Here is a 27,798-nt window from a genome sequence, read left to right as displayed (position 1 = left end):
AGCCTCGTCGGCCAAGGGGACGCCACCCAATGCCCAGCCGTCTGCCTCAGGCCCCTCCCACTCTGCCTCAGGCCCCGCCCCTTCTCTCTCCCTTCACCCGGCCGCCGGCCCGTCTCCCTTCAGTCAGAGCTAGGATGGCGCAGGCGTCGGCTGTCCCCTTTGTGCTCCTGCTCCTGCTGGGTGCCTCCGCGGCGATGCCGGGGGGCGCCCGGGAGGTGGACGTGCGGAGCGGCCAGGCCCGTGAGGCGGCTCGCTTCGCCTTGGCCGAGACTTTCCAGAGCAACAAGGCGGGCTCCGGAGGTGGCGGTCGCCTTTGGACGCTGCGCTCAGCCCAGACGCAGGTGAGATGCAGAAAGGCTGGGCGCAGGTGCGGGGGGACGACCTTGGGGCTGGAAGAAATGGGGGGGAATCATGGCTTGGGGGGCACGGGTGCTAGGAGGGAGGAACCTTGGGGCTGGAAGAATTGGATGGGGCTCATCAAGGTGGAGGAGCGTGAAGTATTTGGGGGCGGAAGCACGTCGGGGGACTTTGGGGCTGGAAGAAGTGGGGGGCTATGACTTAGGATGGGGGGAGGATAAAGCATCTGTGGGGTCAAAGACGCTATGAGGACCTCTTGCCCCGAGTAGCCTCCATCCAAGCCCATTCATTGCGCTTATGTCCGTCACCCGTCCCCCTTTCTCCAATGAGTTCAAAATGGTGACCTACATGGTTTTTCTGCATCTCATTTAATCCCCATAACAACCCTGTGAGGCAGGGTAGGCTGAGAGACAGTGACGGAGCTTAACTGTTACACCACCACTGGCTCTCATGCCAGCCAATTTTGCCAATCTACCCCAGTATTGTGTGCTCTGGCTGGCAGCACTTCTCCAGGGTCTTGGCTATGGGGTCTCCCCCCCCCCCCAACACCTCCTGGATCCTCTGAACTGGGGATTTAACCCTGGACCTTCTGCATGCAAAGTGTGTGCTCTTTGTTTTGCCAAGAGACCCAGAAACCCCACCCCTTCCTGTCAAATTAATTTAATTTAACTAACTAGTTAAGGCATTTGTACCTTGCCCCCCAGCCAAAAAGAATTCCAAAGCAGCTTACGTTCATTCAGTTAGAACAAGACTTGACCCTGCCTTCGGGATTACAGTCTAAATGGCAGGTTGTCAGTGCTTTTTTTCTGGGAGTACCCAAGTGTACGCAGTACCAGAACCTTCAATTTTCAAATGTTAAAAGGGTGGCACTTGCTGTAACAACGTCATGGTGAGTACCGGCACCTTTTTTCCTAAAAAATAAAGCACTGCACATTGTCTAAGGAAAAGAATGTCCTTCACACAGTGCATAGTTAAAATATGGAACTCACTCCCACGGGAGGTGGTGATGGGCACTAACTTGGAATGCTTTAAAAGAAGATTGGACAAATTCATGAAGAAGGGGTCTGTCAGTGGCTACTAGCCACAATGGCTATGCTCTGCCTTCACAGCTTTTGAATACCAGTTGCTGGAAACCACAGGAAGGGAGAGTGCTCTTGTGCTTGCTGGTTTCCCTCAGGCATCTGGTTGACCACTGTAAGAACAGGATGCTGCACTTGTTCTTGTGAAAAAGGGACTGGAAGGGATGGGAAGTAAACTGAGACATCAGTTTTTAAAATTAAGTATTAAGTTCCTGTAATGACCAGCTGTCATGGAAACAGTTCAGGTCAAGAGGCTGAAGCAGCCTACTACCAGGTGACATTAGAGGGAGGGGAGGCCTGATGGCATCTGTAGAGAGTATTTTCTCTATCAGCCCCCGCCCCGAGCTCCACAGGCATCCGAAATGGCAAACGCAGGACTAGCAAGTACAGAGGGCTGGGGAGTCTGCCACTGAGGATGTTATTTTTCTTCTCCTCGCTCCCTTTGGGATCCTTATTGCTGTCCCAGGTGTCTTCTTGTTGACAATTAGAAGCACAATCCACTTAACTCTTAAAATAGTTATGGGTGGCTTCCATCAAGCTATACTGCTTTAACTGGTATACTGGCAGAGGGGGAGGGAATCTGCCTCCATCTGATTAGCTGGAGTCCTGGATAATTGATGCTGACCTGCAAGTAACAAACCTCTGGGCCGAGACTGTCACTCCATGCTGGAGAACTAGGTCAGTGACTAAGAGTAAGGCCAGTGGAATGCCCTTACAGCTGACAGGCAGCAAGAGAAACTCAGCCCCATGCATTCCTGCTCCTCCCTCAGAACCAGGTTGCATCTTTGATGGAATCTAAATATCAGAAACAAAAGGGTGTGTGTGTGTTTTATCAGTATTTGAAATGGTCTGCAGGCCTAACCATAATTCCCATGAGGAGGCAGCCTGCTCTGTTTAATTCTTCCCTGTACAACTGTGGTGCTGGCTCTCACAGAAGTGTTTTGGCCACAGTTGGCCTCGAGTCTCCAGTATTGTGCCTGGTTAGTTCTCCAAGCGTGTGTGTGAGGCTTTATTTACTTCCTGGATTTCATGAGAGCCTTTTGCTCAGTGTTTGGGATTGTGAGACAGAATCACATAAGAAGAGCCCTTCTGGATCAGGCCAATGGCTTATCTAGTCCAGCATCCTGTTCTCACGGTAGCCAACCACTCTCTCATCTTCTGTGGATTCCAGCAACTGGTATTCAGACGCATACTGCCCCTGACCTCCATGGAAGCAGAGCACAGTGATTGTGACTAGTAGCCATTGATAGCCTTCTCTTCCATTAATTTGTCTAATCATCTTTTACAGCCTCCTATAAAAGTGTTTAATTATGTGCTCTGTGAAAGACTCCTTCCTGTTATCTGTCCTGAAGCTTCCACATTCAGTTTGATTGGATGCCCATGACTTCTAACGTGACAAGAGAGGGAGAAAAACTTTCCTCTGTCTACTTTCTCCATGCCATGCATAATTTCATGGACTTCTATCACGTCTCGCCCTTTCTCTATGCTAAAAAGTCCCCAAACGCTGCAACCTTTGTTCATGGGGGCGTCATTTCATGCCCTTTTCTGAATCTTTTCCAACTACAGTATCCTTTTTGAGGTGAGGTGACCACAGACTTGGCCAGCCAGCAAGAGACAGAATAGTCGGGTCCCTTTCTCTGTCTGTCAGGAATTGTGGGATGCTGAAATGTTTCCCAGTGTCAGCAGTGTGCCAGGCAGTGGCTGTGTATCATTTTTCTTTCATGAAGTTCCTGTTCTATGCATGTATGGATTGAACTTGCAGTGTGAGCTTGTGAACCTCAAGTTTAAAGCCAGGCGATGAACTTTTGAGTCCAGCCATAGTTATCTGCCGCCTCCTCCTTCCAAACAAATAAACAACCAGAAAACCATTGAGGCCACTCTAGGTCTTCTCCAGTTTCTTCCGAACTGGTTTTGGCTGCTTGCAGGCAGTGAATACCACTGGGCAATTTCCCAACTTTTCCCACTTGCCTGAGAGCTGTTCTTTCCTCATCTCCAGGTGGTGAATGGAATCAAGTACTACCTGGATGTGACTCTGCTGCAGAGCAGTCAGTGCAGTGGGAAGCAGGCTGTGGGGCAAGATGCTCCTAGTTGCCTCACTCCAGAAGAGCCGGAGCAAATGGTAAGAATCAGCATTGTACTTTTGCTTTCTGGTTAAAAGGGGCAGGGGGAGTGTAGCTAGCACCTTCAGTGTGCTGGAAACCTGGAGTCTGGTTCCCAAGGTATCCTAGTTTTGCATGGCTCTACTGATGTCTCTTCTGAGTTTAAAAAAAATTCATTTGGTAGCATCACGCAAAACACATGGGGCTGCGACAGTTAGCACAGGCACTGGCACATAATATCTGTCCCACATTTGTAGGAAATCAGTCTTTTAGTGTGGCAGCACCTGCACTTTGGAACTCCCTGCCAATTGAATCAGGCTGGTGTCTTCACCACCTGGCTTAAAATATTTTTGTTTAGACAAGCGTACGCAGATACCTTGAACATTGATGTAGGTTTTAATCTGTTTTTTTAAATTTATCCTGATTTTAATTTTTTGAATGTTTTTACTGGTGATTTTTATTGTATTCTTGTTTTTGTTTACCACTTTGAGATTTTTTTTACAATCAATATAATTTATTTGTATACCTTCCTTCACCCGAAGATCACAGGGTGGTTCGAAACATAAAAATACAAAATGAAAACACAAAATATATAATAAAGCGAAACCAAAACAAAACAATAACCTCCCCTCCCACAGAAACATTTTAAAGGGTGGTAAAATGACCCCTGTTGGGTGTATCAGCTCTTGTCTCTATTCCAACAGTGCTACAAGTCCCTGAGTATGACCTCTGTGTGCATTAGGAAATAGGATGGGCTGAGACTGAGGGACACCTGAGGCTGGCACTCTGCAGAATCTTTCCCTGGCACCTCAGTTTCCCTGTGGATATGCAGATGGCAGTGAAGTGGGATTTCTAACTCTCCCATCTCCAACAGACACCTCTTTGCTTGAAGAGGAGCAGACCTCCCACTGGGACCTATGACTGGTGCAAAGTAGTTTGTGCAAATATGGTCTCCTCCTTCCAACGTGTTGGGGAAATGAGGGCAAGTTAGATGTCCAGGAGACGAATGGGGAAGTAGCAGGACATCGCCCAGAAGCTTGGGGAGGTTACAGATTTGCTTTGGTCTGCATAAAGCAGCGTGTTAACAACAGTAAACATTGGTACTGTTGACTCAGACTTCTCATTATCAAGGCTACGATCTCCATAAGCACATGCCAAATTCAGTTTGTCCCCCTGGGCCTCACATGTTTCTCTTGTGATCTGGCATCACTGAATCTCTTTGCATAAACTTCCCCTCAAATAAGGGCAGTTTGGTTTGGCTGGCCAGCCTGTCAGCTGACAGTGCCTCATGCAGCTCCAGGGGTTGGGTGCCGAGGAGGAAGATAGACAGCATAGTTGCTGTATCCAAAAGTTTATCCTAGCCTTACCTGGAGATTGAACCTGGGACGTTCTGTATGCAAGGCAGATTCTCTACCACTGAGCAACGTAAGATGGGCTTGATCCAGCAGGCAGGCTCTTTTGAGATTCTTATGGTGTGCTCGATCCCCCAACTGAAGTCTGAAGTGGTTGCAACCCAGGCGCAACTAGCCCTCAGTGCAAGATATCTGACAAGTACACACACTGACCCTCTTGCTAGGACTTAAAGTGGTACCTCGGGTTACATACGCTTCAGGTTACATACGCTTCAGATTACAGACTCCGCTAACCCAGAAATATTGCTTCAGGTTAAGAACTTTGCTTCAGGATGAGAACAGAAATCGTGCTCCGGTGGCGCAGCAGCAGCAGGAGGCCCCATTAGCTAAAGTGGTACTTCAGGTTAAGAACAGTTTCAGGTTAAGAACGGACCTCCAGAACGAATTAAGTACTTAACCCAAGGTACCACTGTGTTTTCATGAGATCAGCCTCAATTAAGATGTAAAAGGTCTTCCCATTGAAGTGGCTGGTAGGGACAAAGCATCTCTGGTGCGTGGTGCAAGATGAACGCCCCAAGGCACCTTACTGTTTGGAGTCATAGATCATTAGGTCATAGAATCATACGAGTGGGAAGGGGACCCTGTGGATCATCTAGTCCAACCCCCTGCAATGCAGGAATATGCAGCTGTCCCTTATGGGGATCGAACCTGCAACCTTTTGGGAGGAGGGCAGCCCTTTCCTGCCAGAGGTCCTGACTTCCTTTTGCCTCCTCTGATAGCCCAGTAGGCCCCATTTCCTCTCCTAGGGTTGATGGCAAGGCAATATTTCTGATTTCCAACCTTGCATCCATCCACCGCACACATCTTATCTGCGTGGCTTGTCCTGACTTTCTGTGCCTTGCTTGGCCTCCTAACCTTTTCTGTTCTTCCCTTCCAGTCATGTCACTTTGAAGTCTGGAGCCAGCCCTGGGCAAACAGGAAGAGGCTGGTGAAGCAAGAGTGTCGCCTGGCTGGTAAGTCAGGTCTGGGTAGTCTGTCTGAAGCGTTAAAAGCAGAAAATACAGTCAAGAAGGCAGGGCCCCAAACCTTTGCATACTGTTGACATAAACAGTAACTCCCTGAGCCAAGCTTTTCCTTCAAGGATATTGATTGTAAAAGCCAGCAGCAACCAGAACGGGTAAGATAACTCTTGTACCGGCCTACCTACTTCCACAGAATTCTCCTTCAGGTGGCAAATAGCCTCCACACTGTAATGCTCCATCCAGGTTGGACTCCTATCAGTGCAACTGAGCAAATGCAAGTACAGTAGCTTCAAAGCCATTTGGAATTCCTTCATCTGGGGCTGCCAACCATTCTTTGGCCCATGGGGATTTATGACCAAGTGCTGTGGGCACCACCGAGCCTGGTTGCTTCTCTCTGTGTCCTCTGGATCAACCTTCCTGTCAGAGTTCACACATACGCACTCTTTGCCTTTCCAAGGGATCTGGATAAAAGTCGACCCAATAATATTAATCTGAGGCTTGAAAAGCACATAGAGTTGGAAGAGGAAATGGGAAAGAGCGCCACTTTTCCAACTTCCTCCTCCTGTTCAAGCAGCCCCCCGTTTACACGGGGTTTACGTTCTGAGGTACTGCGTGCGTCAGTGAAATCGTGTATAATTGAAACCCATTGAAAAAGCCTGCAAGCACCCTGCTCTGCCCTTTTAGTGACATTTCAGTGACGTCTTTATGATGTTTCTGGGTCACTTCTGGGTTTGGCGCAATGCACATGTACACGGTTGCACACATATGGAACGTGCCTAAACGGGGGGTTGGGGGTGCTGCCTGTATGTATCTTTAAAGGGAGAAAAAACTGGCCACCCTTACGGCCTCATGACCAAGTGGGTAGTGCGGGGAGGGGCTTTGTGGGGGCCAGGAGAAGATTGCAAGGCACTGTGATGTTGATACCTGGACTTACATCATTTGCAAGATGGGTGTCCGTGTGTGTAATTGATACATGGCCTCACCTTTTCTCCCCAGGCACAATGAATCATTCAGGGGCATGAATCATTCAGGTGTAGGCTGTTGGGTAAAAGATTTCCTTCTGCATATCTGGTTAAGCACATATTTCTGCGAGGAGGTGTAATGGGAAGGATTGGGGGTTTAGCTGATAGCCATTTAGAATGTAGGTGACTTTTGGAATACAGTGGTACCTCTGGATATGAACGGGATCCGTTCCGGAGCCCCGTTTGCATCCAGAAGCAAACGTATCTAGTGATGGCATGTCTGCGCACGCGCGCGTCGCTTTTCGCCGCTTCTGCGCATGCGCGTGACGTTATTTTGAGCGTCTGCGCATGCGCAAGCGACAAAACCTGGAAGTAACGTGCTCCGTTACTTCCAGGTTGCTGCGGAGCACAACTCGAACGCGCTCAACCTGAAGCGCATTCACCCCAGGTATGTCTGTATCCACTTAGTCTGGTGACGGAGTGTGGGATAGTAAATAAATAAACACACACACACCCCTTGCTCTTGCAGAGCCATCGGAGGTAGTCCACGCAGCAAAACTGGGGGAGTGGGAAGTGTTCCGTCCGAAGGCACCTGCCAAGGAAGTCGAGGAGTTAGCCCAGGAAGAGAGGTTTCTGCAGGTGAGTGTCATTCGTCTGTCTTTTGGAGCTGGGGTGTAAACTCTCTTAGCAGGGCAAAGCAGGGCTGTGTTCCTGCTGATTCAATTGTCTCTTTCTCTTCTTTCCCTTTATACCAAAAGTATGTACAGTCTGTACCTTGGATCCCAAACGCCTTGGTACTCTGACGTTTTGGCTCCCAAACGCCGCAAACCTGGAAGTGAGTTGTTCCGGTTTGCAAACTTTCTTTGGAACCCGAATGTCCGACATGGCTTCCGATTGGCTGCAAGAGCTTCCTGCAGCCAACCTGAAGCCGTGCTTTGGTTTCTGAACATTTTGATAGTCGGACGGACTTCCGGAACGGATTCCGTTCGACTTCCAAGGTATGACTGTATACATTTGAGAAAGGTACAATCTTCCAATTTTGGTCGAAAGTGGGCAGAATTCCTGTTTGTATGTTCCCGATTCTAACATTAGGGAAACTGGATGGCTGATTCATCTTGGGTACTTTGATATCATCTGCCTAAGATAACCTTGCTTCTGATACAGCGATTTAAAAAAAGTAATTGGCTAGGGTAATGAAAGGTCAAAGGTCAAAGAAAGATGGACAGGTTTTTGGCAGGCTGGCAGTTATTCATTGATTTCATAAAATGCCAGGAATCTGGTAGATCAGTTCCAACTATATATAAAACAGTTTGGTCTTTTAAAGAGTAAGATAGGATTCATTGCAGAAGGGTTAGATTAATTAAGAAAAATGAAATGTGCATCTAATTAATGGAGTCCTTTGTTTAGATTATAGGTTATAAGAGACAATGAATGCTGCAAAGGAAAATAATAGTAATACTATTGAAGATCAAATATTATGTTTAATAGGTTCTTAATACTACTTGTAAAATATATTGTGTTAAAGATATGTAATATTATGCTGGAAATACTGTTCATAGGAGGGAAGGGGGCTAATTTATATTTATGTCCTAGTCAACATTATTTCTGCAAAACAGTTTGGAAAATAAAATAAAATCGCACTCTGCAGTTGAAGGCAGCAGCTCTGTTTCTGTGATTCAGTTCCTTGTGTACCAGTTTCTCACTTCTGGATTCTTCCATCCCCAGAATGCCTCCAACCACCTGGTGCCCCTCTTCAAGGAGTTCTTGACAACCTATGAGAAGAGCTACAAGGACAAGCAAGGTGAATGTTGGGCGAAGGAAATTGTCAAAGCAACAGCTTGCCTGGGCTGCCCTGCGTGGTGTAGTGGTTGATCTAGGACCTGGCAGAGCCCAGAGTTTAGAATCCCCACTCAGCCATGAAGCTCATGGGATAACCTTGGGCCAGGTGCAGTTTCTCAAATCTGATGTACCTCGCAGAGTAATTGTGGGGATAAAATAAGAAGGGCTGGGAGAACTGTGTACGCCACCTTGAGCTCCTTGGAAGGAAAGCGGGATATAAAATGCAAGAAGAAGAAGAAGAAGAGAAGAGTTTGGATTTGATATCCCACCTTTCACTCCCTTTAAGGAGTCTCAAAGCGGCTAACATTCTCCTTTCCCTTCCTCCCCCACAACAAACTCTGTGAGGTGAGTGGGGCTGAGAGACTTCAAAGAAGTGTGACTGGCCCAAGGTCACCCAGCAGCTGCATGTGGAGGAGCGGGGAAGCGAACCTGGTTCCCCAGATTGCGAGACTACCGCTCTTAACCACTACACCACACTGGCTCTGTGATTATAAATATAAGCTGCAAAGGTCAGGCTAGCTTCTCAGCAGAGTTCCTCTGATGTTCAGATTTTGTAGCAGGCATGGCTGTGCTTGCTTGGGCTGTTGGGAGTTAGGAAGGCAGGCATTGGGAAGGCCACAGGCTCCCCGCCTCCCTTGTCTGTCTTCCAGCTTCTCCTGATCCAATTTGGCATCCCTCCACTCCTCGGAGCCCACCAGCCCACGTACACACTGCTGGCAGTAGCATTCTGCATGTTAAGCATCCTTAAAGAACTGTAGGCATAACTGCTGATGGATAAGAACCAATAAGAATCAATACTCATGCTCAGTCCTTGTTTCCCTGGCCTCCTGCTCTTTTAGAGACTGAGAGGCGTTTCAGGATCTTTGCAGAGAATCTGGAGAAAGCCCGGCTAATTCAGGAACTGGATCAGGGCACGGCAGAATACGGTGTCACCAAATTCAGTGATCTGACAGGTAGGTGAGGACGGGGCAGGGACTCTGCTGCTAGCTTCCCCTCTGAATCGCAGAGCTACAGCATACCTGTGTCTGGTAGACCCGCCTTCGCCAACCAGGTGCCCTCCAGATGTTGCAGGACTAAAACGCCCATCAGGAGGGCACCAGGCTGAACAGGCTGCAATAAACAAATTACATTCCCTACGAAACTGCTGCCACTTAGTCCTCACAGTGCCACCACCAAACCCTCTCTGAAAAAGCTCCAGTTAACAGGTTAGAGTCTTGTCTTCTTTATCCTGCAATGTGGTAAGTGTTACATATCCCAGCTTCCTTGGAAAGTGCAGGTGTCTCAAACCAGATATTTTATTTTTACATTCAGTTACTCGCATTAAGGAACTGGGATAATACATTATCCGGATGTGTATATTAAAAGGGTTTTTTATTCAATAAAAGAGAGAGCGAATGAAACAAAGTGAATAGAAGTAGCATAAAATAAACCAAAAAGGGGTATCTAATGTTTTTAAAATTACAGCACAAGTTCCAAAGAGGAAAGATACAGATACAGCGGTACCTTTAGTTACATACGTTTCAGGTTACAAACACTTCAGGTTACAGACTCTGCTAACCCAGAAATAGTACCTTGGGTTAAGAACTTTGCTTCAGGATGAGAACAGAAATCGTGCTCCGGCGGCGCGGCAGCAGCGGGAGGCCCCATTAGCTAAAGTGGTGCTTCAGGTTAAGAACAGTTTCAGGTTAAGAACGGACCTCCGGAACGAATTAAGTACTTAACCCGAGGTACCACTGTATGTATTTGTGGCAGATAGAACTCAAGAACTTCAACCAGCCAGGAAGGCTAAAGTGTCATATTTTATGAAGTCTGGTGCTTTTGTCTTTTCATCGCACAACGTATCTTTCTCCTTTCTTTCAGAGGAGGAGTTCCGCTCCACGTACTTGAACCCACTGCTTTCCCAGCTGCCTGGTCGGCCAATGAAACCAGCCACCATCCCTAATGATCCACCCCCTGATGCATGGGACTGGCGGGACCACGGGGCTGTCACAGGTGTCAAGAACCAGGTTGGTTTTCCTCTCCCCCCCCCCCCACTATGGAAGCAGATGCTTCCTCAAGGGAACCGGGTTGGGCTTAAAGTTTCCAAAGGGGATAAAAGTTCCACTGTTTCCCTGTGTGGGTTTGTTGTGTGAGGTTGGTGAGGAGCTGAAAGAAGGTAGTGATCCACCCTAGGTTCTGGGCCTGAGCTTTATTTTGTTTTGTTCTCCGTAGGAATTTATATCCCAGCTTTATATCAAATTGGGATGCAAGGCAGCTTACAACGTGTACAAAACGTCCTCATAAAATGAAAAGTAATAAAACTAATTGAAAGCAGTAGTTAAAATACATTGAAATACATTTAGAACCAGCAGCTAAAGTACAGTTTGTCCCGGCAACACCATCTGCATCGTCTGCACCTTAGTTTTCAAAGGCCTGTCTCAATACAAAAGTTTTAGTCTGCCAGCAGAAGGATAACCAAGAGGGAACCAGTTCAACTTCTCCTGGGAGAGGATTCCACAATCTGGGAGCAGCCGCAGCAAAGGTTCTCTCTTGTGTCACCACCAACCGTGTTTTTGATGTTAATGGGTCCAAGAGAAAGTGCTCACCTGAGGATCTTGGCACCTAGAAAGGTTTATATAGGGAGTTATGGTCATTCAGGAAGCCTGGTCCCATATAGGGCCATATAGGGCTTTATAGGTCAGAACCAGCGCTTGGAATTGTGCCCAAAAGTGGACCGGTAGCCAGTGAAGTTGTTTAACTGATGTAAGTTGCCTTCTTCCAGGCTGCTTCTGAATTGTCTTTTTCATCTTATGGCCATTTCATACTATCTGGATTAACCCTTTCCTTTTCTCAATGGCTGCAGGGTTACTGTGGCTCCTGCTGGGCCTTCTCTGTGACGGGCAACGTGGAAGGGCAGTGGTTCCTCCACAATGGCACTTTGGTTTCCCTCTCTGAGCAAGGTAGGGCGTTCTTTGAGGAGGCCTGGCCTCTCATGTTTGGATCTGGGAGCTTTCTGGGCAGCAGAGCTAAAACAAAACAAAAAAAACCACCAGTGAAGTCATTGGTTGTGCCTTGTTTACATGGCCGCATTGACTCAAATGTTTTACAGGTAGAGGATGCTTGCATTCTCGAAGCAGATTTTATTTATTTTTTCTTTTCATTACCTTGTTATAACCCATCCTGAGTTCACATATGGCGAAGAACGAGATGTAACTGCTTTGAGTTTTTTCTTCAATCAAGTGGCATATGAATTTTATGAAAGAAATGTCATAAAGAAATAAATTGGGAAGTTGGCTGACTTCAGGAGCAAGACTGGACAGGTCTTTGGGTGTTCACCCTCCAGTTTCCAGCTGACCTGATTTCTGCTCCCTCCACAGAGCTGCTGGACTGTGACTCTGTAGACAAAGCCTGCGGGGGAGGACTTCCATCCACGGCCTATGAGGCCATCGAAGGGCTGGGTGAGTCAGCAAAATATGTTTGCTCCAGTGCAGCACTTGGTCTGCAGCTTGTTCCTCTGCATGTACCTTGACATCCCGAGAATAAGATGTTTTGAGTGTTCAGAGACTTGTTTTCACAGCAGTCTCTGAACTGGAGAAACTGGGTGCCTTGAGCACGGTGGTGCTGGAAATGCTGGTTTGTTCCCAAGGCTAAAACGCAACTGAGTTTTGTCAGTTGCATCTAGAGCACCATTCATGCCAGATCCTTCCCTTTTAGAAAAAATCCATTCCCTCTTTCTTGGGGCAAACCCTGCATTTTTCAAGAGTGCACATGCTGCCTTTACTGCAGTTCCCCAATGGCTGTGAAGCAACCATCACAGTGAGGCTGGAAGATGCTCTGTTTGTTCAGCCGTTTGTTGACAATGCAAAGTCCCTCTTCAGAATTTCTGGATTCTGGCTGCTGTTGATTTCTCACGTAGGGGTTGTTGTTCCTTGCTGCTTTTATTGTTGGAAGCTGCCTCTAGAAGTATTATTAAGGTAAAGGGACCCCTGACAATTAGGTCCAGTTGTGACCGACTCTGGGGTTGCAGCGCTCATCTCGCTTTATTGGCCAAGGGAGCCGGCGTACAGCTTCCGGGTCATGTGGCCAGTATGACTAAGCCGCTTCTGGCGAACCAGAGCAGCGCACGGAAACGCCGTTTACCTTCCCGCTGGAGCGGTACCTATTTATCTACTTGCACTTTGACGTGCTTTCGAACTGCTTGGTTGGCAGGAGCAGGGACCGAGCAACAGGAGCTCACCCCATCACGGGGATTCGAACCGCCGACCTTCTGATCAGCAAGTCCTAGGCTCTGTGGTTTAACCCACAGCGCCACCTGCATCCCACAGAAGTATTATTAGGGCATAATAAATGTGGGTTTTTTTTAAAAGCCACTCTTAGATCCTTATTCTGCACAGTAAGAGCCCCGCCTGTTCAGAGTTTTCCCTGCCAGGTCATCACCTTCCTTGGCCTTCCTGATTCTCCTCTTCTTCTTCCCCAGGTGGCCTGGAGACAGAGCGCGATTACAGTTACGAAGGGTTCGAGCAGAAGTGCGGCTTCTCCAAGGATAAGGTGGCCGTCTACATCAATAGCTCCGTATCAATATCCCGGGATGAGACAGGTACGTGTCTGAGACCATGGCTTGGGGTGCCAGTTAGTGAATCAAATTGTGGGCCTCTTAATACCTAGAGAGATCTGGAACACTCTGCTGTGAAATGAGGAAGGCCACTTGCTACTGCCTAGAGCAAGGGTTGGGCAAACATTTCCCAGCTCCAGGGCTGCCTTGCCTCTTGGCCAAACTTCCAGAGGCCACATGCCAGTGGTATGTGGGACCAGAGCAGGCATAGGCAAACTCAGCCCTCCAGATGTTTTGGGACTACAGCTCCCATCATCCCTAGCTAACAGGACCAGTGGTCAGGGATGATGGGAATTGTAGTCTCAAAACATCTGGACAGGGCAACAGATGTGACGGAAGTCAGCCATGTAAGAATTGGTGTAGACATATATATGTTTATGAAAATGTTTATATGCTGCAAATCATAACAAAATAAAAGCAGTGTACAATAATAACTATACAATATAAAAGCACATTTAAGATCAGAGACCATCATATAAGTGTTATGGAAAGATGGCTTCTTAATTGCTGGCATAAGCTTGACGACATAGAGAAGTTCTCAGCGGATGTTTAAAAGGAGCTGGATGCTGAATCTCTGTTAGCAGAGTGTTCCACAGGACTAGGCCGATAAGACTAAAGACTCTATTTCACGTTGATGTCAAATGACCTCTGCCAACTCAAGGGATGACCAATGAGGTTCTTCCAGGTGATCTTGGTAACTGAGCCAGGATATAAGGGTTCAGGCCATCTCTAAGGTACCTTGGATCTAAGTTGTTCAGGGCTCTGTAAAATCAATACAAGGACCTGGCTTGGTAGCAGATGGGCAGCCAGTACAGAGGTTATTATTTACATCCTCTTTATCCATATAAGCAAGAGGTATTATCATGGTCCAATAACACATTCTGGCAAAGAAAAAACAGGGCAGGGCCAGAGAGACTTGTGGCCTGTGAGATGGATTTAGAGGTCTGGATGACTGCATAGGTCCCTGAGGCACCTCAGGCCTGCCCTAGATGTTCTCTGGACTTGATAGGTGCCCTTCTTGCTGCTTTTATGGCTAAGAAACATTCAAGACCACACGCTTGATACTTAACAGCTTCTCTGCTGAGCCGACCTGCTACGATCTCTTGTCCTACCTGCTGCCACCATGCATGGGTGTAGGAAGTGCAACTGAGGCCAGGGAGAGAGGCAGCGTATCAGTATCTCAAATGCATGGCGATCCACATGTGTAAAATGCTTTCATTTTCTGGGGCAGGGCCTGCAGCGCAGCTCCCATAAGCTCCCTCTCCTTCTCTTATATCTCTCTGCATCATATAATGGCCTTGCATATTAACCAGTCACCCTCTCCGTTTCAGAGATCGCTGCCTGGCTGGCTAAGAACGGCCCTATTTCCATTGCTCTGAACGCCTTTGCCATGCAGGTGAGGGAGCCCCTGGAGGGACATGCTGCTTTTTCCATGCTGTAAGGAGCAGAGGTCGCCCTTTTGGTCAAAAAACATCCCCCCCCCACATCATTTGTGGGGAGCAAAATGAAACCCTCCGAAAAAAATCACAGTGGAGGGACAGAAATTTCTATGCAAGTTTGAGCAGGGAGTTGCATTAACTTTATGATGTGGCCATAGTTTTTCCATTTTCCCTTGCTTTTTAAAACTTAAAAAAAAGAAGAAAAGAAATCCTGGGATGCCGTTGGAGCTCTGCCACCTCCTGCCCTAGGACTCAGAGCCATCTCTGATTCAGGACAGGCAAAGCAAAGCCCTTCTCCACACAGAAATAGAACTGTCGAATTTGCAAGTGCTAAATGCAGCAATGGCCACTAATGTGACCGGCTTCAAAAGCTGGTTAGACAAACTCAAGGAGAATAAGCCCGGCGACGGCTGCTAGCCATGATGGTCATTTTCTGCCTTGGGAAGCAGCATGCACCTGAACACCAGTTGAATCACAGGTGGAGAAGAGAGTATTGCTGTTGTCCTTGCGAGCTTTCTGGTTGGTCACTGAGGCAGACTGCTGGGCCTCTGGTCTGATCCAACAGCTAGCCCTGCTTGCATTTCTTTTACATGGCTTACTCTGCTTCCAAATTCGGATTGGCCTAGTTCAGTTTTTGTTGCTGATTGAGAGAGGGAGGGCTGAGTCATGCAGAACACGAGGGAACAGATCTGTTCAGAGGGGCAAGGACTCCTTGCAGCTAAGACACATTTGACTTTCTTAGTAGCTTCACACACAGACCTTCAAGCCCTCCCAAATTGCCTGAAGGCAATGTATTAAGTTGCTTGGAGTCCAGGATTGTCTCTGAGCCCTTTTCCCCTTCTTCCCCTGTCCAGTTCTACAGGAGAGGAGTTTCCCACCCCTTCTTCCTGCTCTGCAACCCCTGGATGATTGACCACGCAGTCCTGTTGGTGGGCTACGGCACACGTAAGTGGCTACTTTTACTTGGGGGGGGGAACGCTCCCAAAACATAAAGGTGGGGAGATTCACTCTGGAATCTCCATTCCTCCACCCTGCAGTTTAGCATTCAGAAGCAGTCTCCATCTGTGTTCAAGCCAAGCTTGCTTTACTTTGTTCTTTCTAATTTATTTGCATGACCTATCTAAAACATTTTCTGTGCCACCCTACCTCCTTTCTAAAATGCTCACACAAAGAGTTTAGAAAAAAGCAGATGAAACTTTAAATTACCCTAAAGCTTGCTCAGTTAAAACCTACTCGCCTCTGGGCAAAATATATTAGAGCAGTTTTACTAGCGCTGGCACCTGATGTTTGTCTGATCTAAGTCCCTAGTTCTCATGAGTCCCAAAGTTTCGCTTCAGACTCCCCAGTTGTAACAGGTGTGACTAATAGAGGCTGAAGGAGAACTACAAGTGGGGAGTTTCCTCGCTTGTGATGGATGTTCAGAGGTGGGCAGGGAGCAGTGGGTGGATGGGGGAAGCAGGAAGGGTCAAGAACGATTTCCTTCCTGCTTGCAAAAAGCTGCTGGCTTCCATCCAAGGGTGATGCAGAGATCAGATCCATCTTAAGCCACTTCAAGAGATCGATGGGTTGAGAGAGAGGGTGGTGGTGGTGGTGGAACTCTCTTGAGGGATAGATGGAGGATTTTATAAAATTTATATGCTGCTTTGAAAAAAAAAGCGGTTTACTGCTTGCTCTACCCCTGATGCCTTTCTTCTGTTTCCACCTGTATGCACACACAGGGGGCCGTACTCCATTCTGGGCGATCAAGAACAGTTGGGGAGAGAACTGGGGAGAGAAGGTAAGCATTCTTCCAAACTCAGCTGGGTGACCTTTCCCCTGCTCTTGGCAATCTCTGTTCACATCGTAAGGAAGGGGCTGGTACACTGAAAGCTCACAAGTCAGGCTTGGCTTTCTCCTCAGTGTAACTGCCTGCTGCCGACCCTCTAACCTAGTGTCTCTTTGCTTGACAACGCTTTTGAGGCAAGGAGGAGCCGGTGCCAGGTTATGGCTGACTTCTGCTTACGTTGTGCTGGCCAATGACATGCTCATGTGCAGGCAGAAGGCAGATATTTTTATATTTATTTATTTCACAAAATGTAAGCCCCGTACGATCACATTTTATGCAAAGGTTCAAGTCCAAGGGTTCGGCTTATACACGAAAATTGAAGTAAGGCAGATGGGGAGAGATAATCCCCAGAATCCCCAGCAAGCAAGGCAGAGAAATTAGAAGCTCTTTCTGCCCCAGCTTAATCTCTCCATCTTGCTTGGGACTTGACTTGCACAAATTCAACCAGCTCGCCTTCAATCACGTATGGTTGAAACTTAAATGAGTGTAAGATGTGATCATATTGTGGAACTGCTTGATTGTAAAAAATCTCAAAACAGTTTACAGAAAGGATATAGAGTGGTACCTCGTGTTACGTACTTGATCCTTTCCAGAGGTCCGTTCGTAACAGGAAAACTCTCATAACTTGAGGCGCGCTTTCTCTAATGGCAACTGCTGCCGCGCCGCGACTTCTGCTCGCATCCCAGGGCAAAGGGGGCAACAAGGGGCATCTACTTCCGGGTTAGTGGAACACGTAACCCGCAGCATTCGTAAGGGGGATGGTACGTAACACGAGGTTCCACTGTAAAACCATCAATGAAAACTACCAAAACCAGCTTTTTAAAACTTTACTACAAACAATTAAAAACACATGTAAACATTCTACATATTTGACTAGGTTTCCGTAAACAAAAAAAGTTTTTCGCAGGCACCAAGAAGAGTACAGGGAAGGCGTCTGCCTGGTGTCAATGGGCAGGGAGTTCCAAAGTGTAGGAGCTGTCACAATAAAAGGTCTATTTCTTACAAATGTGCAACAGGCATTATGTGGCATCTATAACAATGCCAGTTTCACAGATATAAGTGGGCATATATATGGGGTGAGGTGATCTCGCAGGTAAACTGGTCCCAAGTTGCTAAGGGTTTGGTATGCTGATAGTAACACCTTGAACCTGGCCTGGGTAGCAAATGGGCAACTAGTGCAAATCTCTGACCAGAGGGGTTAGATGCTGATGGGGTCCTGTCAGCAATTGTGCTGCAGCATTCTGCACTAACTGCAGCTTCCCGATCAAGCGCAAGAGTGTGTTGCAGTAATCCAATCTTGAAGTAACCAATACTGTGGCTAGGCTTTCCTGGTCAGGGAAGATCTGTGCTGCTTACTGACAATTGTCCTGTGTCTCTTTTCAGGGCTACTACTACCTGTACCGTGGCAGCCACGCCTGTGGCATGAACTCAATGTGCAGTTCTGCAGTGATAGAGTAAGCCTCTCGGGCCCCTTGGCTGCCTCCGGTCCAAATCATCAACTTGCTGGCTTTCCACCCAGCACCACGATGAAGATCGGAGCACCTTCCCTGTACATTATTCTGACCCTGTTTACCCATTTCCCTTTCCAAATAGCCCTGGTTAGGTCTAGTGCATAACTGAGAAGATCTGGCCCCTGCTCCTGCCTGCTGCTATGAACGGTAGAGACTGAAGGTAGCATGTCCTAGGATAGGACCTTAACCTTGCTGAGATCCTTCAACCAGGCCAGGATTGGTGCTGGTGTGTGTTTAAAGGGTGCTCCCCTTTCCAGTAGGAGCAGATTCCTTCCCCCAACTGTCAGTGAAGGAGTACTTGGTGCCTGGGCAGATGCACAGAGGATGGTGAAGGGGACTTGCTCCTCTGAAATGGTTAGGTCATCAGCTGCTCCTCGCTGTGAGCCTCCTCTTTTACCTTGGTCAATCCTGAGCTGCTTTTTGGAAGGCAGACTGGGAATTGGGGCCGGGGAGGAAGGGGCAGCGATCTAACTACCATCTCCCATCCCAACTCCCTCTGCAAAAAGCAGGTCTCATTACTGTTTTTTAACCATAGGCCTCTTAAGTTTGGGCCACAGCTCAGTAGAAGAGCACCCACTCTGCATGCAGAAGGTCCCAAACAGTTATAGAATCTCATACAGTCCTGGGATTGTAGAGTTGGAAGGGGGACCCAAAGAGTCATCTAGTCCAACCCTCCAATCCTCAGGAGGCAGGGCTAGGGAAGGCCCCCCTCAAGTTGAAGAGCTGCTGTGCTAGATGGACAGCAGACAGTCTGACTTGGTCTAAGGCCAGCTTCCTGTCTCCATACAACTTGGGGAACCAGCTTGCATTTAAGATGAGATGTTCCAAGGAATGTCACAACTCACTCAAGCCCCCTTAAATAAGTGCAGGTGAATTTTCCCTTCCTTGTGGAGACGAGGGGAGCACATTTAACACCCTTATTTCCCAGTTAGTCAGGGGCTTCTTTCTTTTGCACTCTCCAAGTCTTCCCGCTCCCCATAGGAATTGTAGCACTGATAAATGCCCCCCCCCCCCATGGGGTACCCTTGTTTCCGTTAGCTCAAGTCTTCCTCTGCTTCTGGAAGACTTGATGTGGTGGAGTCACAGCCTTGCAGGACAGTCTTGCCTGTGGCTGGGCGGCTCCGCTAGCCTGTAGGAAAAGTAACCATTCCAGTATTGGTCAGCTTTTGCACTTAGATGCCATGAAATCTTTCTCCCTGCACCCACTACAAAAAAAGAGGTCAAACCCAGCCCACTTTTTTTTTTTTAGCTTTAGCTGCCCTGTATTAATGTTTGCTGCTAGAATGGAAATGTTGGTGGAAGGTTTGAAGGCAATGCTGAGAGATGATCCCTAGCTTGGTCAGTCCTAAGCACCACCCACAATGCAAAAGACCTTCTTCTCCAAGGAATCCTACTTGAGCATTCCCCCCCCCCCATTGCGCTGAGGGCTTTTGGGGAGTGGAAGGCATAACTAGCACTTGCAAAATGGCTGCTATAGAAAGTGTTTTTCCTTTGATTGCTGCTCTGAACACCCCACCCCCACCCTGAAAAAGCTGTTTCCCCTTCAGGGACTCTAATCTCAGCCAGAATGGCCTGAAAGTGGCTGCAAAAAAAGTGTTTCTGGAAGACGCAGCTGCTCAGGTGGCTGTACCTTCTGTCTGTTACTTTAAAGATACAGCCTTTGGTGTTTCTGTAATTTCCACACTAATAAATACTGATGGACTCTGAACTAAAGTGTCTGTATGTTTCAGGGGTGAGGGCAGTGTGACGCCTGGAGGCTTAAGGGAGGGAGACTAGGTTTACCTCCTGCTAAGTACTCCTGAGTAGGTCTTGCCAGCATCCTTCCAAGGCGGATGAGAGACAAAGTGGGTGGGAAGTCATCAAAACAGGCTTATCTCAGAGGCAGTGCTTTTTTTCTTTAAAAAAATGTTTAGGGGTACTCTCATTTTCCTACTCATATTGAAATACTGCCCCTCAATGAGGCCAAACTTAGATTCACAGAATGTTTAGGGGTATGCGTACCCCCAGAAAAAAACACTGCTCAGAGGTGACACAAGGCGAAATGGGAAGTGCTGCCCCACCACTGCACTGCTTGCCTCTGCCATGGGTGGAGAAGTGGTGCCAGCATTGACACGGACTTCCAACAAGATTTTGCTGGAAATTTGCACAAATGCCAGGGGCAGGAAGGTTGTCCATGGGGATGCTGCCTCAGGGGCTTCTGCCACCAGAGGCAGCTGCTTCATCCTGCCTCGAGTGGGCCAGGTCTGCATTCCACTGTTGAACAGCTCTTACCATCAGAAAGTTCTTCCTTGCCATTTGAAGTGATTGGTTTCGGTCCTACCCTCTGGAGCAGCAGAAAACAAAGCTTGCTCCACCTTCAGATATTTGAATCCATCCTCCTGAATATTGATCACTGCCGTCATGGGTGACACTAACAGACTACAGAGGGCTTGGGAAGATGGGCTGGCTTTGGAGAAACATGAACAAACATGGCTACACAGTCCAAGGCCAGCTTAAAAATAACAACTTGAATATAAAAGGCAGAACTTAAAGCGCTCTTTTGATGGCACTGGACACAAGCTCCACTTTGTTAACAACTCAATCTCACCCCATATTGGAGAGATGGTGGCACTGTTGGCTCTCTTGAACACATGTGATAGGATTGTGTTCCAATTCACAATTTTTGTTTTAGTTCCTGCTTCAGCTTTGGAACCATTAGGAGCACATAATGAGTTAGTTAGTTGTGGTGTTATTAGCAGCAGCTTGTATGGAAATAGCCTTTCAGTGGACAACACCAGGCAACCTTTGGGTGAAAAGATGGACGGGCAAGAGTTTGAGAAGTGGCTTTGTCTGAAAACCTGATGTGATGCCACATGGAATTGTATGTTGAGATTCCTGTATTGCTGTGGGTTGGACCAGACGACCCTCAGGGTCCCTTCCAACTCTACAATTCTATGTCTAGTTCCCCTTCTTTTCATACGTGGCCAGATCTGTACCAACATATTCCCCCAGCAATCACTCGAGTTTCTCTTTGGAGAGGTTAGAATCATAGAATCATAGAGTTGGAAGAGACCACAAGGGCCATCGAGTCCAACCCCCTGCCAAGCAGGAATATTTGGGACAAAACAGATACTTGGGGTTATTTTTGTTTTGTTTGTTTCATTTGGTGCTTTTTAAAAAAAATAATGTTTATTTGGTTTTCAGATCAAAGTTTTACAATCACATATCCAATACACAACATAAAAACAAGATTCCAAAGAATCTCCTGTACTTACTTCCTCCCCTTTGTGGGTCCTATGGTTAATCATTTCCTCCTGCATCTTTTATGATAATCCAAATATTTTACATCTCCATTATGTCCAAAATTCACCATTAAACTACAAGTGTTATCCCAGTCCTACTAACGGTTTTAACTGTTTACAATAGTTTTTAAGACAAATTATAATTTTTCCCCATTCCTTATTAAAATTTTGGTCTTCCTGATTTCTGGTCATTCGGTGATCTAATCCGTGTTTCTCTTTCGCCTTCTCCTGCACAAGTCAGCAAGGCTGATATCAAAGCAAGTCATTGACAAGTCAATTCTGAAGTGGCTGCACCCGCAGTGCTGTTAACTCAGTGGTATATAGTCCAATTAGGGCCGCTTTCCCCGGAGGTGGGGAAGTTTTTAAGCGCAGCAACCCGGGAAGGAAAAGCGTGTCGCACCCGGAAGTCGGGTCCAGGGCAGCCGGAAGTAGGAAGTTCTCGCTTCTCACGCTTCGGAGGGGACGAGAAGGCGCCACTTCTTAAGCAGGTATCGACCAAACGGAGGGCTGGGCTGCAGGTTTTGGGGCGCAGGACGCTTTGAAAGGGTGGGTTCAAAAAGAGATGAGAGCCCGATACTGCCTTCCTAAGGGCGGGGGGGTGGGCCGGTCCTACCTCACAGGGCTGTCGTGGTGCTTGCCGAGTTTTTATTTATTTATTTCATAAAATTTATACGCGGCTGGATTGTAAAAGAAACAAAGAAACGAAAGCGGTCTGCAAAAAACAAAACAAAAAACCCCCTCCGCCCCCCAATAGAATGATCAATAAGAAAAACTAACAAACAATAATTTAAGACTTTAAGAGTTAACACGCGAAGCGCATTGAGTGCTGAAACATAGAGCACCAAAGTGCTAAGTAAGCTCTATGAGTAGAATCCAACTAGTTTACTTCTAGCAAGGGTTGCCAGATGAGGAGTATCGCAGACCTTGAGATTTGGGACGTCTCAGTTTAGAGAAAAGGCAAGTAAGTGGCAACATGATAGAAGTGTATAAAATTCTTCATGGCATGGAGAAAGTGGATAAGGAAAAGCTTCTCTCCCTCTCCCCTAACACCAGAACTCGCGGACATTCAATGAAGCTGAATATTGGACGAAATAAAAGGAAGGACTTCTTCACACAGCACATAGTTAGACTGTGGAACTCATTGTGGGATAGAGGATGTTGGAATAAATCACACACACACTCCCCCAAAACTCCAGATGTTTTGGACTACAATTCCATGCATCTGGGGCTGATGGGAGTTGTAGCCCATAACATCTGGAGGGCGCCAGGTTGAGGAAGGCTGGACCAGATGAATCTTTTCTTCAGATCCAGCAAGGTAGTAATTGTAACAGAATAGATAAATCTATGAAGGATCAATGGCAGTTCTCAGTCGTAGAACATTCATGTTCAAAAGCAGTATGCCTCTGAGCCCCTGAGACTGTCCCTGCGTATGATGACTTACTATTATTACATCTTTCCACACACACCCTTCAAGCTCTTCCAGAACTGTGAATGTACCAGAGAGTGAAATCAGCACTGGATCCACAGCCCTTGAACTTGGACGACGTTGGCTGTTGTTGGAAACAGGTCAGTTTTCTGTGGACCCTCGCCCCCGCCCCTATACAAAGAACTTCCCCATCACTGAACACAAGCGAATTCCTATGGAGGTACTTTGGTCCCATCCATTCTTATGTTTTAAACCTGTTTTAAACCTGCCCAAGAGTTGTGGGCAGGAGGGTGGAGTGAGAGAACAGGCCTTTTCTCTGGTGCCCCCTGATCATGGAATTCTCTCCCTAGGGAAGCTCACCTGCACTGACATTGTCATTCTGACACCAGATGAAGATGTTTTTATTCTCCTATCTGTTCGTAATGTGGGTGGGCTGGCTATGCTACGGTGCATGATTTTTTTGGATGAACACTTTTTTTTACCCATCTAAATATTTTTTCCTTAATATTGTTCCAATAACAGCCTCATTATAACAATGCCAATTTTATCCAATTAATACGATTAGTAAAACTAATTATTAATATACCAAATTATACAATTTAGCTAGACCCCTGTTCCTCTCCCACCCAGAGAGGAATTCAAAGAATGAGTTTCCCCCACCATTCTTTGTTTATCTCCATTGGTCTCTCCCTGTGATGTCGAGAAAGACCTCTATTCCTGGTGCAGGTGGAACAGGATGAACACTTTTTTAATATTGTATATTTTGGGAGTAAGCAACCTAGTGTCCCAATGTTATGGACTACAACTCCCCTCACCACTGGCCATACTGGAATGAGCTTATGGAAGTTGTAGTCTAGGAACATTTGAAGGCCACTGCATTGGCTACCCCTGGTATATTTTGCATGCCATTGTCCCTGTAAAACACTTTGCAACTCCTTCCAGTAGTGAGAAGCAATATGTAAACTGAATGAATTAAAAATGAGGAGCAATTGGACCTGGCTTTCATTATCTCCCAGCCCCATGCAGTGCTCCACCTGTTCTAGTTGATATTTCCACTGCTAAATTACTTGTGATGCTCTCCCATTCATTATTCAATTCAATTTATTTTGGGCAGCCTCCTAGAACGTGGACGTATTCTGCAAACGGCTCCTTGCATCACCCCGCCCCCGGCAGAGACACGGTTCCCCAGGGCTAACAGAACAGCATGTCCCAAGCCACAAAACGCAAGCATGTGGTGAAAGAAGTCCTAGAAGAGTATGTGGTGCCTTCAGAGAGGCAGCAGATTGTCCGGGTGAGAACAGAGGCCTCCCCACTGTGCATCTCCAGCCTGGACTGGCCATGGGCTTCCAGATGTCATCGCTCATTTTCTGTCCTGATTTTGCAGTGCTGTTTCTAGCAGCTGTGTTCCACCCAAGACAGCTGTAGTCTTGGTTGTTGTACATCATCATCCCTCGTACTAGTGCCTTCTGGTTGTTTTGGACCATACCTCTCAGCAAGCTCCAGTTAGTACAGCTGCTTTGGACAACTGCTCTCAGCTGAGCTTGCTGGGAATCACAAGATTCATAGTCCAGACATCTGGTGGTTGGGTCTTAGATCTGCATTAACCCTGATTATGGATCTAGCGTAACTTTTTGCAGGAAATTGTACTAGATAACCCTTTGTGTCCACTCCAAAGCTACAGTTCTGTTATTCTTTTGCCTCCCTCTGTTCATCTTGTCTATAGCTGGACAGTTCAAAAGAGGTTTGGCTCTTCCTCCCCTGCAGGAGAGGAAAGCGGAGTGGGTGGGTTTCAAGCCAGTCGAACAGAAAGGGCCCTTTTCATGGACTTACGGTGATGGTTGCTGTTTGTGGGTACAAACCCCAGCACAACTTCACAGTGTGGTTGTTGTTTGTTTTGCCTATTTCCTCCAGGTGGTGGGGACCCCTGGCAACAATCTCCATGAGGTGGAGACATCTGAAGGGACGCGGTTCCTTGTGAGCATGCCCACAAAATTCCGTAAGAATATATGGATCAAGAGAGGTGAGTGGCAAAGGCTGCTGTCCTCATAGCAAGTGATGGAAATTGTGTCCTCCTTCTCCTTTCCAGTTCCTGCAAATTTGTGTCTGTGTGCAATGTATACGGTAAGCCTACAACTTATACAAGTGTTACATTCTGCAGATCATGGCTAAAGCCAACCTTGCACATAGTCCAAGCCTATTGAGTTCAGTGGCAGGTGGGATTGCTAGTGTCGTTTTCCCTAGAACCTCTCCCCCTTTTAAATTTTTGGCTACGCACATAAAGCTGAATACGCACAAGGTAAATGTGCATAAGCTGTGGGCTTACATAGACACACCCTTATCTTTTTCTCCCCTCCCAGGTGACTTCCTGCTGGTAGATCCCATAGAGGAAGGGGAGAAAGTGAAAGCCGAGATTAGTTTTGTCCTGTACAAGGACCATGTTCGCTACCTGAAAAAGGAAGGATACTGGTAAGGACCAAATAACCACTGGTGACACTCAGAATCCCTGCCACCAAAATAGGGTTCAACCCTCAACAACCCACCCACCCCCTAAAAAACCCCACAACCCAGATTTGAGAAGCAGGAATCAACACTCCCGCCTCGCTCCCAGCCAAACAACAAAATATAGAAACTGGAAGGTCTTGTAGGGTGCCAGGGGGTGTCTGTGGGTATCAAGTTGGACCACCCCCCAAAAAAAACTTACACAATTGCTGATAGCTTTATTACCACCCAGCTCTCTTCCCTCCAGTAGTAGTAGGAAAGTTGCTACTGACAAGGAGAGCTACTGACAACACCCCTGAAGCCTGCTAGGCCAGCCTCCTTTGCAACCTGGTGCTTTCCTAATATTTTGGATTACAATTCCTATCGTCCCTGACTTTTGGCCTGATTGGCCGATGGGAGTTGGGAGTCTAAACCACCCCAGTGCACCAGACTGGGTGAAGGGTATGTCCGGGCTGCTGGTGTGATACTCTTTCCTGACTTGTTTTATGTAAGGGGAATGACCCATCTCTTCTGCAGCTCCCACCTTTGTCTTGGGGCCATCCCTTTGTAGGCTCAAATGTACCTTCCAAACTACTGAGCTACCAATATCCCAGGCTGCCCTTCTCTCTCCTGTTTCTTTCTGCAGGCCTGAGGCCTTCTTGGGTGGTGTGGCAGAAGCTCAGAGCAGTGCTAAAGACAGGTGAGTTTGGGAATGGGACTCCTGCCATGTGTTTGTGTGGAGGGTGGGAGAGCACTCTAGGGACCTCCTGTCTCTCACCTCTAAGGTGTTGTTGTTGTGATTAAGTATTATTATTAATTATTACAATTAATCTATTGCCTTCCAAACCACCACATAAGATAAAGAAAGAACAACATATACAGTCGTACCTTGGAAGTTAAACAGAATCCGTTCCGGAAGTCCAGTGTGGCTTCTGATTGGCTGCAGGAAGCCACGGAAGCCCTGTCAGACATTTGGCTTCCAGAAATAGTTCGCAAACCAGAACAGTCACTTCAGGGTTTGTGACATTCAGGTGTCAAAACGTTCGGGAACTTCCAAGGAACAAATATACATTTCAAACAAGATTAAAACCCTAGCAAGTGGACACTTGTGGTAGAGACCCATTTATCCAGCTGAGAAAGCCTGTTGGGACAAAAATGTCTTCAACTGCTTCTGGAAAGTGCGGATCATGGACATCTGTTGCGTTTTGACAGAGATGTTACCCACAACAGGCTACACAATTACACAAAGCAAGAAAAAGGGGAGGCAAGGACAAGTTATAAAAGTATAAAAATTAGGCTGGATGTTGTAGCCATGGGGCCAGCTGTTAGTAGTCCTACTTTGCTTCTAATGTTGTGTTTTAATTGTTATAAACTACGCCCTGTGACCGTAGCATGAAGGGCAGATAATAAATTGAAGTAATAATAATTAGAAGTTTACACTAAGCGCGCCTTCTGTCTGTCTTCCTTTAGCAGGGATGGGCCACAAAGCCCACCACGTTCTGCGGGGGAGGAAGACTCCGAGGACGATGATGCAGACTTGTTTGTGAATACAAACAGGGTGAACTACAACTACCTGGAGAGTGAAGACAGCAGTGACTCGGATGAGGAGGAGAAGTGACAGGTCAAGCCAGCCTGGGGGCTTCCATAACTTTGCTCAGAGAAAAGGGGCATTGCCTCAAACCCCATCCTCTTGTCTAATAGGGTTAGCTGTTTGTCCCCTTTTTCTGGAGGGGAGCTTGTACTTGCAGGAGCATTTTGGAGCTGCTGTATTGCAGGCAACAACAACAACAACCAAAAATTTGTTCAGCCTGTTAGCAGTAGCTATAGCTCATTCCTTGAGGAACTTTGACCCTGTCTTGACCAGATGCCTCTACTGTATTCCAGGCCTCTTTCCCTTTCTCCCTTTGCCTTATTTAATACAGTGTGTATGTCCCAAACCCAGACACTGCCTGGCATGCCAGATAGCAGTTTTGCAATAGGTCACAAGCTTCAAGATACATTGATCATTTTGAAGTGGCACTCTTTTCTTCTAAAAGTGGGCTGGCCTACATTAAGAGATGGTCAGCACACAATTGGAGCATCCAAGAGCAAGTCGTATTTAGTTGGCAGGTGCTGAATTAGATGGTATTGGGGATGATCTCAGTGCTTTCTATCCAAATTCTCTGCACCAAAGCCATTCCTCAAATGGCTCAAATCACCTTGCCTTCTATTTCTCCTACTTCACATTTGCTAGATTTGGCTCTTGAGAGGCAAGGGGACACCCACAGTGAGGGACAACTTCTCTTTTGTATTATAATATTCAACAAGTGTTTCAATAAACTTTAAAGAGAGACTGGGGTGAGAGCACTCTTGTTTGCAAGTGGAGCCTTTGTGTGAGCTTGCTAAAGCAGAGGGAGGAGGGGAAGGTTCATCTTAAAAAAAAATGCAAATGGCTTTCTGTGAAGTTCTTAAACCATGTAAAAAACCATGTAAATACAGGAAAGCAGCTAGGAGGACAGTTGGACCTTTAGACAAGGGGATTAAATGATTTACTGTGT

General features: G+C 47.0%; 2 protein-coding genes across 4 annotated transcripts; both read left to right on the top strand.

The window, feature by feature from the left end:
• Window positions 1-74: 74 nt before the first annotated feature.
• Window positions 75-19,789, top strand: CTSF (cathepsin F). Its single transcript, XM_083589392.1, has 14 exons — window positions 75-341; window positions 3,433-3,555; window positions 5,825-5,900; window positions 7,401-7,510; window positions 8,597-8,672; window positions 9,550-9,663; window positions 10,571-10,716; window positions 11,553-11,649; window positions 12,067-12,147; window positions 13,167-13,286; window positions 14,633-14,697; window positions 15,595-15,685; window positions 16,459-16,517; window positions 17,949-19,789. Exons 1-14 carry the CDS (start codon window positions 135-137, stop codon window positions 18,021-18,023), a joined length of 1,440 nt encoding a protein of 479 aa, XP_083445518.1. The 5' UTR covers window positions 75-134; the 3' UTR covers window positions 18,024-19,789.
• A 1,951-nt stretch (window positions 19,790-21,740) lies between these two features.
• EIF1AD (eukaryotic translation initiation factor 1A domain containing) lies at window positions 21,741-27,593 on the top strand. Of its 3 annotated transcripts, none has more exons than XM_083589443.1 (7): window positions 21,741-21,845; window positions 22,832-22,923; window positions 23,898-24,074; window positions 24,695-24,803; window positions 25,141-25,249; window positions 25,908-25,961; window positions 26,735-27,593. In XM_083589443.1, exons 3-7 carry the CDS (start codon window positions 23,988-23,990, stop codon window positions 26,877-26,879), a joined length of 504 nt encoding a protein of 167 aa, XP_083445569.1. In that variant the 5' UTR covers window positions 21,741-21,845; window positions 22,832-22,923; window positions 23,898-23,987; the 3' UTR covers window positions 26,880-27,593. The 3 variants fall into 3 exon arrangements, with proteins under 3 accessions (XP_083445569.1, XP_083445567.1, XP_083445568.1); XM_083589441.1 differs by having other exon boundaries at window positions 26,732-27,593; XM_083589442.1 differs by having other exon boundaries at window positions 21,754-21,903; window positions 26,732-27,593.
• The last annotated feature ends 205 nt before the right edge of the window (window positions 27,594-27,798 follow it).

The sequence above is a fragment of the Podarcis filfolensis genome, assembly GCF_964270895.1.
Source record: "Podarcis filfolensis genome assembly, chromosome: 16".
In the NCBI taxonomy this organism is placed as follows: domain Eukaryota; kingdom Metazoa; phylum Chordata; class Lepidosauria; order Squamata; family Lacertidae; genus Podarcis; species Podarcis filfolensis.
The sequence above is the reverse complement of the archived record's forward strand: the minus strand, read 5'-3'. Positions and strand labels throughout refer to the sequence as shown.